The sequence below is a fragment of the Hyaena hyaena genome, unplaced genomic scaffold (assembly GCF_003009895.1).
Source record: "Hyaena hyaena isolate Hyena2069 unplaced genomic scaffold, ASM300989v1 scaffold_7, whole genome shotgun sequence".
Lineage (NCBI taxonomy): Eukaryota > Metazoa > Chordata > Mammalia > Carnivora > Hyaenidae > Hyaena > Hyaena hyaena.
This window is the reverse complement of record NW_024080639.1, coordinates 5,616,054-5,631,517: the sequence shown is the minus strand read 5'-3', so window position 1 is coordinate 5,631,517 and position 15,464 is coordinate 5,616,054. Positions and strand designations below refer to the sequence as shown.

The following is a 15,464-nucleotide window of genomic DNA, read 5'->3' as shown; positions in this document are numbered from 1 at the left end:
CTTCCTATGTGCCAGTCACGGTGCCCAGGGCCTTCCACAACACAACTATGAGGCAAAAACTATTAATACTCCCATTATACAGATAAGAAAGCTGAGGCCTACTATTAATACTCCTCTTTTACAGATAAGAAAGCTGAGGCCTAGAGCTGGTAAATGACAAGGCTTCAAATACAGAGCTGCTTCACAAAAACTGTACTCCCTGCCTCCCACCCTGCAGCCTTTCAGACGCGTCTACCGACAGGGACCTCACTACCTTTCCTTTTTTCCCACCTGGAGGGTGTTTCCCCACATAGTGGACATTTGCAGTGTCTCCCAGCCTATGGGCCACCCCACCCGAGGCCACAGTTCAGTGGAGCAGGGTCGAACAGCTGACCATCAACCATCAGATCCCGTCTCCAGGGATCGAGCACCTGCTGGGTGTGTGCCGGCTATTTTCGGCAGTCACTATTTCTGGGTTGGCTGGGTGCTCCATCTGGCTACTTGTGTAACCAAATCCCCATACTAAATTCCCTCTGTTGAAGTATCCAAGTGTGTCTGTCTCAGCAGAAATGATAGAAGCCACGGCAACACTGGCTACCTTTTTCCACGTATAGACAAGCCCAGACTGTCAGGCTTTGGAAGGAGAACACGACGTGAACCTGGAAGATGCAGAAGGCACAAAGTCATTGCCTTGGGAAGGGGGCACTTGATTCATAAGAAGAGGGCCACTGAAAACTCAACAACACTTCCACCAAAAGCACACCCCATGCCTTTACAACTTAACTCCCCATCCTATGTGAGCTGAGCCCAGAGAGCAATGCCCGAGCCCTGGTTGTCAGAGAGCAGCGTGCGTGCCCCGAGTTTCTGCCCACTACCAGAAGTCTCGGGTCCACTGCAATCAGGGGGCAGAGCTTCAAATGCTTGAAGACAACTGTCCCCTCTTTCCACATCTTCTCCTGGCAAACGGTCCCCTGAAGGCTCCTTGGAGTCAGGTTGGATCCCCACAGCCTAGCACGCTGCCTGAGCTCCCTGGGTGCACGTGTGCTTGTGCGTGCGTGTGTGTGTGTGTGTGTGTGTGTGTGTGTGTATACACGAGCCTTGCTTTGTCTCCCCCATCTCTCCCCCCACCTCTAGCCCCTGGCACCCACTGGTGTCTCCTGTTGCCTTTTTCTGGGACAGCAGGTAATAGAGACATGTAGTAGGATGGAGCCTTTTTGAATCTGGCTTCTTGCACTTGGCATTTGCGATTCATCCAAGTTGCTGCGTGTATCAGCAACTGCTTTTTATTGTCAAGTAGTGTGCCACTGCATGAATGTACCACATCTGTCCACCCGTTCCCGGGTCAGGGACAATTAAGGGCTCTCCAGTGGGGGGCCGCCATCCATAGAGATAAGTAAGTAAGAGCAGTAAGACTGTTAGGTCAAATGTTAAGGGTATGTGTAACTTTATGAGAACTCACGAGCTATTCTGCCAGGCGGCCATGCCACTTCCGCTTCCACCAGCAACATGTGGGGCTTCTGGCCGCCCCCCAGTGCCCTGGCCAGCACTTGGGGGCTGGCTTTTTGCTTCTGTTTTGATCATCCTGATGTGTATGTGTGGCACCATGTCGTGGTTTACATTTGTGCTTCCCTAACTATAATCAGGCTGAGCATCTCATAGATTCGGTGAAGTTTCACTTGCCTTACAGTGAATTTTCCCCCGTTATTAAATTTTGAAGGTTGTTTTTTTTAATATGCCCTGGATATAAGTCCTTCATCAAATATGTGATTTGTACCTATTTTCTCCCACTCTGTGACTTTTTGTTTTCTTGACAGTGTCTTTTTTAAAAAAATGTTTCTAACATTTTATTCATTTTTGAGAGACACAGAGAGACAAAGTATAAGCGGGGGAGGGGCAGAGAGAGAGAGAGAGAGAGAGAGGGAGACACAGAATCTGAAGCAGCCTCCAACACAGAGTCCGACACGGGGCTCGAACTCACAAACTGCAAGTTCATGACCTGAGCCGAAGTCGAATGCTTAACTGACTAAGCGACCCAGGAGCCCTTTAACAGTGTCTTTCAAAGACCAGCCTTCTTACATTTTGACTCAGGGTCGAAATCAGATAACACCTCTTCCGTACTTCCCACCACCATGGGGGTAAAAATCCAAACTCCTTCTCTGCCCTACAAACCCTGTCATGACCTGGTCTCTCCCTCCAGCCCTCTCCATGCTACTCCTCCCCACTCGCTGTGCTTTAGCCATCTTCCACTCCCAGCAACACACCCAGTTCACACGGCCACAGGGCCTTTGCACGCATGGCTCTCCTCCACATACTCTCTCCTTCACACCAGCCAGCTCAGCTCAAATGCCACCTCCTCAGAGAGGCTCTCTCTGACTACACTCACCAAGGATTACCCAACTTCACTCCCATCACACTCCCGCCTACTACCTGGTTTTATTTTTTTTGTGGTGACCATTACAGGACACGGTCTATTGATCCCTCTTGAATGCAGGCCCTGTAGGTGTTTCTCCGTCTCACTGACCACAGTCCTGTCAGTTCCTAGATCTAGTTAGTGCCTGGCACATAGTGGGACCTCCAAACACATGCTCTGAACAAACGGATAACAAAGCTTAGTTCCCTCTTCTGCTCCTAATCATTCTGTTATGAATGTGCTCCAGTCTGTCTGAAATCCTTAAAGTTAATGTCAGTCTTGGCAGAGCCAGGTGAACTCAGAATCAAACAGGACTTACACCTCCCTCATTCTGGCAACAGTACTTCTGTTAATGCATCACAAGAAAATGTTCTCTTTGGTGACACACAACCAAACCTGCCAGAGCCAAATCCCACCTCTGTTACCCCTGGAATCCCAGACCTACAACGAAAACAATCCTAGGCCTTGTATCTTAAGACTTCTCCACCCAAAGTCACCTGTGTCTACAAACAGTCGTTTCCCTGGATCTCCCCACAGGACTCAAATGACATGGCCAGAAGAGCCAGGCAAGGCTCCAGCAAGGACCCTGTCTCCTGCTGTGCACACGAGCCCCCACATGTCACCCTGGGAAATAACGTGCCGGCCGCCAGCCCCAGGTTCTGTGTAATAACAATATGACAGTGAAAACTTCAGTGCCTGAAAAACCCTCCTCTGAAAAAAAAAAACAACAAACAAAAAACTGCTCTTCAAGTTACTTAAGAAGAGCCATTATTTGCACAGATTTGGTTTTGCTACAACACTTCCACATTTAAATGGGCTGTAATTAAAATCATTAATTGCAGAAAATAGTCGCTGGTTAAGGCTATAATTTAGCGAGGCTCTTGTTAGCATTTGAGGATCTGCCTTAAAGGTTGACGGGATGACCCAGGAAACCATTCTGATGCTCGGGGCGCTCTGCAGCCCCGGGGGAGCATAGCCGAAGCGAGATCCAGCTCAAAACCACAGCTCCCTGTGCCTCTGCGTCACGAGGTGGGCCTGTGACATGGTGATGCCAAGGAAGGTCAAAGAAGGCAGGACGAGGCAACTTCTCTGGGAAAAACCTTCAAACCAATAAGGGAGGAGAGCATCCCTTTCTTGGCATCTGGGACAGTGTGGGAGGACCAAAGCGCCGAGCACGTCCCAAGTTTAAGTAAACCAGAGTTTATAGGAGCTAGTGGGTTTAAAAGAAGCTACATAAAAAGCTTCAGCTGTTTGGGGACTTGGGGTCTATTTTGGTAGCTGCGCCAGGCAGGTGAGGCAGGTGGGAGGTAGGCTGCATATGGGAGAGTGCATGGCCAGCAGACGTGCAAGGGTACTTCCTGGACAGCCCGCGGTCAGGTCAGGTGCTGGCACTGATGTCCCTCGGTCAGCGGGGAGGGGGCAGCTAGCTGGCCTTAGCACAGACGCACATGCTCCGTTTGTGGGTCAAGGTGGGGACAGCAGTGGGCCCCGGGCAGGGTCACCACCTTGCTGGTGGCACTCGGAAGTGGAACTCCCTCTTGGGTCCTTAACTTCATCCCACACCGTGACAGGGTGAATTCGGCTCTGCCCGCCCAGCCCTGGCATGGGGCCAGCCCACAGGAAGGAACCCTGACTGCCACATGATGAGTCCTCACTATGCCCTCCACGGGCTCATTTTTCATTTCCTCCGGGTGACGGCCATCACCAGCTGTGCAGACAGGACAGTGCCTGGGCCGGCTGTGTGGATGGGCTGTGAGAAGGTGGTCTGCCCTGCGAAGGCTATAGCTGTGTTCCTTCAACCCCAGAAAAGGGGCACCCCTGTGCTGCCCGGGTGCCTGTACCACTCAGCCCTGTTGCGGTGGCCTCAGGAAGGGTGTGACTGCTGACGGCAGGGGCCACTCCCGCGTGGGTGTGCAGGCAACGCACATTTCCAGGGGGCAGACGCGCCCTGTGGGTCACGGTGTGCGCAGTGCTTGAGGGTGTGACAAACATCAGCTCTCCTCTCCTTCTGGGCACAGGGCCGATTGCCTTCCTTGTCCCCTTTTGAAACCGGGCACGTACACACGACTGTATCTGGCCAAGACAACACAAGAGAAGATGTGTGTCTCTGCCAGTGGAAGCTTCGAGAGCTGGTGTCTGAGTCCCTCATGCTGTTTATTGAAAAGGGTGCCACTTTCAGTATATGGTGTCTCGGCGTGTCTGCATGTATTTCTGGGGATGTCCGTGTGCTACTTCTTTCTGGGGTGTGCTGTTATGTTGTGTGGGTGGGTGTGCACGCTTGGTGTTTCTGGGTGGACGTGTGACCAATCCAGTGTAACAGCCAGCTGGCAAGAAGGCAGCTTCACCTGGACACAAGGTGTCCCTCACAAGGGCCCTCTCAGCCACTATAGGCCCAGGATGGGGACCTGAGGCAGCTGGTCGAGGCCACCGTGTGGCTCCCGAGGGCTACACTGGCCTCAGGACCCGCAGCAAGTATCCCTTCCCTGCGTTGGGGCCCAGCCTGACTGTTGCCACTCCTCTGGCCTTCCGGGGCAGAGGTGGAGGCTCCAAGACCCCAGACCCAGTTCCTGGCTACACAAAGCCCTAGGACTCAGCCCTGCAAGCTGCACCGGCCATCAGCCTCAGATCCAAAGTCAGTCAAACGCCACCATTTAAGATACGTGGAGAAACGGAATCCTCCAGAGGCAAAGGAGCTTGCACAGAAACACCACAAATGAGAGCCTTCTGACTCCTCTCCGGGCTCAGCCGCTACAGCCTGGATCATCGGAGAATGCTGTCAACAGAGGCCAGGAGGCCACCCCCACTCCAGCCCACGGGCGGGCTGCCACAGGCTCTACCCCAGGCACCTGTTGCTTTTCCGGCTGTGGTGATGCTAAGTGGAAGACCCCACCATCTTGGCTTCACCCCAAGACCCTTGGTGCCGAAGGAGGCCTCGAAGAGCAGCAGGAGGCGTGCGTGGCAGACAATGGCACTCACCTGCAGCTCGGTCTGGAAGAAGAACTTCTGGGGGCACTGTGAGCAGTCGTAGATCTTGTCTTCCTGCCCTTGCACAGCAAAGATGTGCTGCTGCAACTTGTTGGCCTGGACAAAGACTGGACACAGACGCGGCCGTCAGGGGCCAGGCTCTGGGGACACCAGCCCAGCCGCCCAGAGCAGCTGCCCCCACACCATTCACAAGTAGGGATCACCCAACCGTGGACGCAGCTGGTCAAATGCTGGGCTATTAGGAGCATCGCTGGCAGGTACTGGAGGGGGCTCAAGCCAGTGGAGCTGAGCTCTGCCACTTATGGGTGGTGCAACATTGGACAAGTCACTTAACCTCTCTGGGCTTTATTTCCTCCTCTGAAAAATGAGCGTCATTAAAGTCTGTAGCTTACTGGGTGGCTGGGAGGATCAAAAGGGGTAATACTTGTAAAATGCTTAAAAGATGGCCTGGTACATAATTGGTCGAGGGAATGTCACTGCCACCATCACTACCACCACCACCATCATCATCATCATCATCATCATCATCATCATCATAATTATCATCATCAATCATCATTTTCCAGATACTGTGTGGGGCTCCTTGACTCTAGCACAGTCCTGTAAGACAGGCACAATTGTTACCCCCCATTTTATAGGAGAGAAAACTGAGGCACTGGAAACGTTAAATGACTTGTCCTAGGTCCCACTGCTAGCAAGTGGCAAAGCTGAGATTTGAATGAAATAAACTTAACACATTGTCTAGTACAAGAAGGTGCTCAATAAACACAAACTGCTATTCTTGTTGGGGTTGTTATCAGCATCCTCAGATGGCCACACAGGGGTCCTCATGTCCTGGGTCAGCAGACCCGGCAGCTGAGGCCCCCCAGTGCCAGCCTCCACCCAGACTGCAGAGTGTGATGGTAACAGATGGGTGGGGGTTCCTGAGACTGAGGGGGAAGAGGCACCAGGGTGATCTACGGCTCTCATGCACCCCAGAGAGGTGTGAGTGTGCAGCGACTTTCCCCACAGCAGAGCCCCTTCCGCAGGCCCACCATGGAGGTCACAGCCCTGGCTTTCCAGTGACAAGGGTCCGAGGCAGCCCCGGCCTTGGGCACACACAGGAGGTGGTCCTGAGGCAGCTGTGTGTCTGGGAGGTGAGCACTTCAGAAATCTCCTCCCGCCAGGCACCCTCCCCGGGGTGGGCTTCCTGCCGTGGCAGACGACAGATGTCGGGGGAGACAGGGGCAGGCCAGGGCTCCCCCACGCACACCGGCTGCCATCTGGGCAGCAGGAGGGGGGATGGCAGAGCCCTTGAGACTTGCCTCGGGCTGGGACAGCCGCTCGCCTGGGCGGGCAGCCAGGCTGGGGGCTGGGGGCCCGGGGCTGGGGACTCGGCCAGCAGAGCTGCCCTTGACCCCTCCAGCCTGAAGCATGGATGGAGCATGGACTGGGGCAGACCCAGGAGGAGGGGAAGCAGGGAGGTGTACAGAGAGAGCCCACTGCTGCTGGAGAGGGCTTCCGGCGCGGGGAGACAAGTCGGGAACCCATGGAGGGCAACACGGGGTCGGGCTGAGCTGGAAAAAGCGGTTGTGCCCAGGGCTGAGGGGTGGGCTAGGGGAGGGGGCCACTCACCCTGCCTAAGCGGAGGGGCCAGAGAGTAAAGACTCAGAGGAGTGCCTGGGGGTGGGGTCGGCTCTGCACGGGGCAGGCAGGGTGATGAGCTGTGGTCCCGTGGGGACTAAGTCCAGGTCAGGGCAGGAGGATATGCTGAGCTCCAGCGATGAAAGGGCCAGGCCCTCAGATCCCTCCCCCACCGCCCCTGGGCACACTCACCTGTGAAGCATACTGGACATTTGAAGGTGCCGCCCATGCCCTCGAAGCTGTGCTCAATGAGGTGACAGAGGAGCTTGGCTGGGGAGTCGAACATCTGGTTACACAGCTTACACTCGTGGTTGATGCCTTCCTCTGCAAGGAAGACCACAGCCAGTCAGTGACCCTGCAAACCACAGCCACTGGGCAGGAGCCCCAGTCCAGCCCCTCCTTGGTCCCCAGAACCAGGGCTGGGGTGGGGGCCGTAGATGCCGAGACCCATCCCAGCTCCAGACGGTTCCACCTCGGAGGCGTACAGACCCCAGAGGCCAGCACCAAATACCTGGCTCTTGAAGGTATCATGTGCTGTGATTTCTCTTGCTGCTTAAACAAGACTGTGCACAAGCCACGACACACAGCTTGAATCTCTCACCATGTCATAGTGGAGAGCAGCCCAGGACGAGGTCTGTGCCGAGAAGGGAGTCCAATCAGAATTTTAAAAATCCAGTGGAATATTTACTGAGCACGGACTGTGTGCCAGGCACTTTGAGCTGGGGCTTCTGTGGGGAGCCGAACAGATAATGCGCTTGCCCCCATTCTAATGGTTGGGGAGACAGATAATAAAGATGACCGACACATAACAGTGTCAGGAGGTGACATGAGAACGGGGAGAGCTTCCTAGGTGACAGTCAAGGGCAAAGACCCTGAGGTGGGCTCAGGCTGGGCTGGCTTGCCAGTTGCAAGGGAGTGTGGGCCTGAAGCTCAGAGGCTGGGACCGGAGTGGTGTGAGGTCAGAGGGGACACAGGGATGCACATCGTCCAGGGCCTTGCTGGCCACTGGGGTCTCTGGCTTTAACCCTGAGGGTTGAGCAAACACTAGAAGTTATTGCTAAAACAACAACAAAATGCTCTTTTTTAACGGTTTGAAACAGGTGGCCTATGGACAGTGGCCGATGGACAAAGGGCAGACACCCTGTCCTTCTTCAAGATCAGAACATGGCTTCACCTCCCCACCTGGGAGCCACTCTGACTCAAACCTTCACTCAGAGAAGGTTTGCCCGGGGAAGAGAGCGTGCCCTGAAGGCCAGCAGCTTCTCACCGGTATCAAGAGGTGCAGAGCGGAGGTCTGGCACTTTGGCCCAGAGTTGGCAGAGCAGAATTCGAATCCTGGCTTCTTCTCCAGACAATACGGCCTGGGCATAGTCCACTCAGAGTAAATGAGGGCAGCCTGAGCCCCTGTCCCATGAGGCTATGTGAGGATGGAAGGGGCCAGCATCTGCCACCAGGGTGGCCCAGGGTCAGCAGGGGGTGTGGTGGGAAGTCACCCTGGCTTGAGTGTCACATCATCCAGGCCTGGAACCCAGCTCTGCACTCACCGTGTGATCTTGGGCAAGTTAGATAACCTCCATGTACCTCAGTTTCTTCTTTTCTAAAAGACCCGGTAACTGCCTTCCTTACCACTACCCACCCCCAATTAGAATGGCCAAAATCCAGAACACTGATGACACCAACTCCTGATAAAGATGTGGAGCGATGGGAATTCTCACTCACTGCTGCTGGGAGTGCAAAATGGCACAGTTTGGCAGTTTGTCACAAAACTAAACACACTTTTGCTGTATCATCCAGTAATCTGGCTCCTCGAGATTTACCAAAAGGAGGTGAAAACTTGTATCTACACAAAAACCTGCAGACAGATGTTTATAGCAACTTTCTCCATAATTTCCAAACCTTAGAAGCAGCCAAGATATCCTTCTGTCTGTGAATGGATACATAAACTGTGCTACACCTAGATGATGGGTTATTATTCAGCGCTAAAACGAAGTGAAGACATGGAGGAATCTTCAACGTACACGACTAGGTGAAAGCAGCCGATCTGAGAAGGCTACACGCTGTATGATTCCAACTATTCTGGAAAAGGCAAAGCAATGAGGTAATAAAACCATCAGTGGTTGCCCAAGGTGGAGACAGAGATGCACAGGCAGAGCATGGAGGGTTTCTACTAGGAAGTGCAAACACTCTATGATATTGTTGTAGTGGATACACGTCATTATACATCCGTCCAAACCCATAGAATGTGTCACGCCGTGAGTGAACAGTAGCGGAAGCTATGGGCTTTAAGTGATCACTGTAGGTTCATCTTGGCAAAAATCATGGGCCTGGTCATTCTGGTGAGTGACACTGATAATGGGGGGCCAGGAAGTACAAGGGAAATCTGTATCTTCCTCAATTTTATTTTTTAAAAGTTTATTTATTTATTTTGAGAGAGAGAGAGAGAGTGCAATTGGGGGAAGGACAGAGAAGGAGAGTCGCCAGTGGGCTCGGTGCTATCAGTGCAGAGCCTGACACAGGGCCCAAACTCATGAACTGTGAGATCACGACCTGAGCCGAAATCAAGAGTGGGACGCTCAACCAACTGAGACACCCAGCACCCCACCCAATTTTATTGTGAAACTAAAACTGCTTTAAAAAATTAAAAACCTCCCCAAAATGTCAAACCCTCCCCCCGCAAATAGCCGCCTTCTTATAGTCGATGTGTCAGTTAAATGAGTTAATACATGAAGCGGGATTTTTGACCAGCCCCTGGCACACAGCAAGCGCTCAATAAGTGTTTGTTGTCAGGCATGCCAGTATCAGTGAGAGTGCTATCTGGGACAGCTGAGGACACAGGCTCCCTCTCGGGCTCCCCCAGGGAACCAGCCTCACCAAAGGTGCCAGGTGCTCTGATTTGCACTCAAAGGCAAGAATTAGGTAGCAGAGGGGCTCTGCCAGTGGCGAGACAGGAGCACAGATGGGCTGAGGCTCCCGGCACGTCCCTGGGTCCCCAGGCCCTGGCAGCGGCTGGCAGGGACAGCATGCATCCCCCTGGCCCCCGGGGCACCGCCCGCAGAGGCACACAGACACACGTGCGTGTGCAGGTGGGCCTGCCCCACATAGCCCACTGGCTGGAATCTACCGGGTGTCTGTCGTGCCCCTGGAGCCCCAGCAACTAGGCCACACGCGCCCGACAGAGATTCAGGGAGCTCTTCCATTTATACTGGCAGAAAGGAATTCATTGACAAGTTTGGGGACATGGGGCAGGCTCAGCACGCCTGCCACACAGGCCCCACTCACGTCCTCCACTCTCCTCAGGGAGATGCTCTTCATAATTAGAGGTGGCCTCCTGTGTGGGGGCTGCCTCAGAAGACCCCCAACATTCCCCAATCGCCCCCCGCCCAGCACTGAGAAGCACAAACAATGCTTCCGAGTGCCTGGCACAAAGTGAGGAATGAATGAATGAGACACACCACCCTTGTAGATGGCCTCCCTGTTAGAATAGGGATACCTCTTGGACATTAATAAAGCAGACAGTGTGCAACATGACAACTGTACAGAGATTTCTGTAATAGTTTCTAATATAACTGAAGTTTAAGCTTATACCATAAATAATTATCCCTGCTTGGGGCTAAAACCACATTTCCTAGGAAAGGGAACTAGACCACTTGCTAAGGTAACAGAGCCAACTGAGGGTGGTGCTCTGAACAGGATACAAAGTCCTCCCTATCCATACAGATCACACCTGCACACCACCTCCAGGCAGCCTCCCCTGACTATGCCAGCATGCACGGCTGCACCAGGCTGGACATGGTGACCCTGAATTCATCTAACCATATCCTTGGAGTCTCTCTGATCCTGGCTTCTCCTCCTCCAGCCCCCAAAACATCAGGCCCTGCCTGGGTCGACAGAAGGAGCTCGGGAAATGCTCACGGGGAAGAGATGCCCCTGGCTGGGCCCTCTCCCCCTGTCCAGCCAGAGCCAGCTCCCTGGGCTGGGATGGCAGGAGGATTTACTGCTCTCTGCCGAGCGGGGCCTTTATCCACTTGGCTGTGAATGGAGACGTGCCGTCTGATACACAAACACCAAGAAGACAAAGAAGGCTCCCGCAACTTATAAATCAGAGAAATCATGTCTGACAGTCACTTTCCGTTCTCCGAGTGCCGAGCAATTCATCAGCTGGTCCCCCCTGATTCATAGATGCCGCTACACCCCGCACCCACATTCATAAATATATGCACAGTCAGGCGGACCTGGAGCTGCAAGCCGGTTCCGGGCCCTAAACAGCTGCCATTTAAGCAAATCACACCCCCAAACCAGTGTCGGTGTGAGGTTGTGGGCTAATTAGATCAAGCGCCCGGTAGACAACTGTGTGCCACTGCTCCCTTTCCTCACCCCCTTCCCCATATGTTAAAGAGTGTCAAACCTGGGGAGATGGGGAGGGGGAGGGAAAAGAAAACACGCAGAAAGTGAAAGCGGAGTGAAAAATAAGAAAGCTGGAGGGGTTCCCACAGACCTGAGAACCTCTCCCACCCGGGCCAGGCCTTCTGGTTTGCAAGCCTTCTTTCTGAAGGACAAGGCTGTCTCCCCACCAGAGGGGGTTGGAGACGCTCCCTGGGGTGTCTGTAATGTGCACCTCTGCCTATAAAGCCCTCCAGGGAAATGGGGGGCGGGGAGCTCCCTGGTTAATGTGCAAACACTCCTCTGCGTGCGCAGGACCCAGTATCAGCCGGCCCACGAATATTGACAGGATCCACGGCCACCGCGGCTCTTACCGCACCAATGCTGACAACCTCTCGCTCTGTCCCAAGTTGCGGGGTCCGCAGAGAGCGGCACCCTCAGAGAATAACTTCCCTGAATTATATAAGATCACACGGCCTTGGCAGACACCTTGGTGCTGAATGACAAAGCTGTCTGGGAGCCCGCAGGCCCCTCCGCCCCGGCGCGGGGGCTGGAGGATTTTGTGAGTTAAGACGCAAAATCACTTCCTCTCTTTTCTATTCTTTTTTTTTTTTTTTTTTTTTTTAGCACATGACAGGCATCCATAAGCGAGACCCACACAACTCCAGTGAATTACGCAGCCCCGCTCATTTGTAAAGTGAAATGCAGATTTTGCCTGCTCGCTGTGCCAGATTTTTCCTCCTAGTCCCCATAAGTCGCGGCTGGCACAGGGAATCTATTGATTTATGATGATTTTTTAAAAAAATAAAAATAAATAAAAACCCAACCTGCCAAAGAAACAATCCAGCAAGCAGAAAAATCCCAGAGTTCCCCCCACCCAATGCTTTTTTTTTTTCCCCCTCTGCTCAGGAATAATAAGTGTTAATTTTACACTTCATTTCTCAAAAAAATAATAGGATGTGCTTTTGCTTAAAACCAAGTCAGCCTGCTGGAACCTTTCAGGCTGAAACTGTGTCAGCCCAAAAGAGGAGCAGAGGGCTTTGTGGAAGAGCATCGTGCCGAGATGATAGCTCCCTGTAATGTCCTCGGTACCGACTTTTGTCTCCAAAAGCATTTGATCCTGGCAGACACATACTTATTTCCATACAGGTCTTGGGGGAAGCCAGGAGGAGAGAGAGCTGATTATCAGAATCCTGAAGGTGAAGCTCAGGTGGGCCCCACTGATGTCAAAGGCAGGCCTGGGCACACATTCGGAGGCCATAATTTGCTGCCTGGGAGGGAGGGGCAGCAGGCTGCGGCAGGGAGTGGACAGGGCATTGTTCTCGGGCTCCAGCGCACTGAGCACGACCCGCTCCCACCATATCTGCTGGGCCTTGCCTGGCCCTTCTCTGAGCAGGGGCCGCACTTGGGGAAGCTGACCCAGGCGTGGCATCATTAAGGCACAGACCCCTCTGAGGGGATAGGACCAGCAACTGCCCCTTGTGTTGACAGGGGGCATAATTAGCCACCTCCATTCAGGAAGCAGCAATTAAGGATACAAGAGTGAGCACCAGAAACACTTCGCTTTGAGTCACAGTTCCAGTCATTCGCTGTGTGTACTTGGTTGAGTTACTTAACCTCTCTGAGCTTCAGCTGCCTTTGCTAGAGGATGGGAAGAATCATCACAGGGTTTTTGTAAGGCTGCCAAGCAGGCTTCCTCTGCCACAGGATGTCTGCCCTCGACAAAACTCTCTACCCCCAGACCACCTCCTTGTCCTCCTTCACTCCCTGCTTAAATGCTATCTCCTCCCAAAGGCAGGAGTAACACTCCCAAAGTGCTAAAGCAGCACATACCCGCATCCTTTCCAGCGCCTCTCACGCCTTGAACTTCATAGTGCTTACCACCACTGGGCATAGTACAGAGTTGATTGTTGTGTTTTTTCTTAACTACCTGACTCTCTCTCTCTCTCTCTCTCTCTCTCTCTTCCCCTCTTCCACATCTTATGTGCGTGCACACACAGAGTAATCTAAGTTCCGTGAGGGATATTTTGCTCACTGCTATGTTACCAGTGCCTAGAACAGAGCCTGGCACATAGTAGTTGCTCAACAAACAGCAAATGAATGGTTTGTGTAAAGCACTTAGTACAGTGCTTGGAACATGGGTAAGATTACTGGTGAACACTGCTTACCACACAGCAATGGTCCCCCCAACTGGCAGGACTGGCGGCTTATAAGATCTGTGCTTGCCTTCAGAAACTTGCAGTTCAGACCCTCACAAAACGGCCTGATCCAGGACTATGGGCATGGAGGATCTCCTTCATCGAACAGAAAAGGGGCAGTGGCCCTATCAGCCTTGTGGCAGAGCCGGGGGTGGGGTCACGTGGTGCCCCAAGCAGCCCTCTATACCTTTAGAAAATACCAAACTAGGCCCGGGATTTGAGACCTAGGACTCAGCAAGCCACCTTCTGCTCCTTGATCATCCAAAATTTTTGAGTGAGAAGGAGGAGAGACAGATGTGCCCTCCCAGTTTCCACGTTTGAGCCTGGTAGCCCCCTGGCCGGCACCAGCTCCAGCTGGCAGGATGGCCGGAACTTTCCCCAGGTAAGCAGTGAGGCAGCGCCCACAGTGACAGTGTGGGCCAGTACAGAGGGTAGCACCGTCCCTGCGACAGCATTTCTGGGAGTGGAAGGAAGGCAGGGGACTGCCTCTTGGAGCTGAAATCCTCCATTCCCAGCTCCGGTAATAAATTCACCAGCCTTCAATTCTACCCCAAGGATCAAGTCAAGTAAAGACCCCTGAGATCCAGGGGCCCGAGCTCAGACACACACGGGGCACACAGGAAGGGGAGGACAAGGAGCCCAGCATTCATCTGGTAATGAGCAGGTAAATGAGCAGGCTAGAGGGGGACCCCAGGAGAGGATCCTAATAAATAACCAACCACAAACAGGCAACAAACAGGAAAGAGAAACATAGGCCAATGGGGGACACAGTTCTTTGTTCTCTGTAAGGAACAAAGACCTTCGAGTAGAAGAGAAGAGAGCATATACTAATATCTGGGCAGCCAGGCCAGGCTGTTTACCTATTGATTTGTTATTAAATGCCACACGGAAGTGAACCAAGGCAGGCTGTAACCCGGGGTAACCCAGAGGCCAGGTAGAAATCAGGCAGGACGGAAGTGGGGGCAAGGGCTGATCTTGGGACCCCCAACACCTTAGGCCCTGGCTGACCGGAGTATCTACAACCTGGATAGGCAGGGTGTGGTCCCCAGACCTGAAGCCATGGCAGCCCTGGGGAGCTGGTTAGAAATGCAGGATCTCAGGCCCCACCCCAGATCTGCAGAATGAGAATCTGCCTTTTAAAAATGCTCCCACAGTTTGGGCACGCATTCAAGTTTGAGGAGCACTGAACTCTATAAAAGGGCTTCTGGAGAGGCCCATCTTGTTGGAAGCCTGATGTCATGAAGCTGTGTGTTCCTAGCGATCACCTTTCCCAAGACTGTATGCTTCGGTCTCTAAAAAGGAGGAAAGTCTTCTATAGTCACTTGTTGTCCGCACTTTAAAGAAGATGGAGAAATACGTCCAACAGTGGGAAACACTCTCCGATGATCACAGTCGGAATGAGAATGGCATGGGGGGTCTCTGGAGGGGCTGTTGGAAGCACTGAGGGTGGTGGCTGACACTCCATCGAGCACCCTGGTGGCCCTGCTGCCCCAGACCCCAAATACTCGGGTGCTCAGGGTCCCCCATCATTCAAGGGCACTCAGGCATTGCAGGAAGGTATGCCCCACCACCCCTGCCCCCATGCTGGGCCCCCATTTTCCTAATTAATCCTGCAGGATAGGCTGTGCCCTTCCTCCTCCCCTTGGGGGCACCTTCCCAGGCCTCTCTGGCCAGGAGGGACCCATCTCGTGGTCCCCCGTGTTTCAGAGAGGCTTATAAATGAGCTCTGGCAGCCTGAACCAGGGCCCCACGGGGGACCCAGAGCCTCTTCAAAACAGAGCCCTGACAATTAGGCAGTCTGAGTTTTGAAAGGCTTGGGATTGATGGCGTGGACAGTAAAAATATCACCTGGGGAGCTGGGTGTAGTCCTCTGAGGGTTGCCTGAGGTC

At 53.3% G+C, this 15,464-nt stretch overlaps 1 protein-coding gene across 1 annotated transcript in view; it reads right to left on the bottom strand.

The window, feature by feature from the left end:
- Nucleotides 1–15,464, bottom strand: part of ZNF423 (zinc finger protein 423) — a 329,749-nt gene that overhangs the window by 22,997 nt on the left and 291,288 nt on the right. The window contains exons 6-7 of the mRNA XM_039242393.1: nt 7,190–7,321; nt 5,366–5,481 (exon numbers count right to left, since the gene is read on the bottom strand). Coding sequence (XP_039098324.1) covers nt 5,366–5,481; nt 7,190–7,321 — 248 coding nt within the window. The remainder of the gene's footprint in view (nt 1–5,365; nt 5,482–7,189; nt 7,322–15,464) is intronic.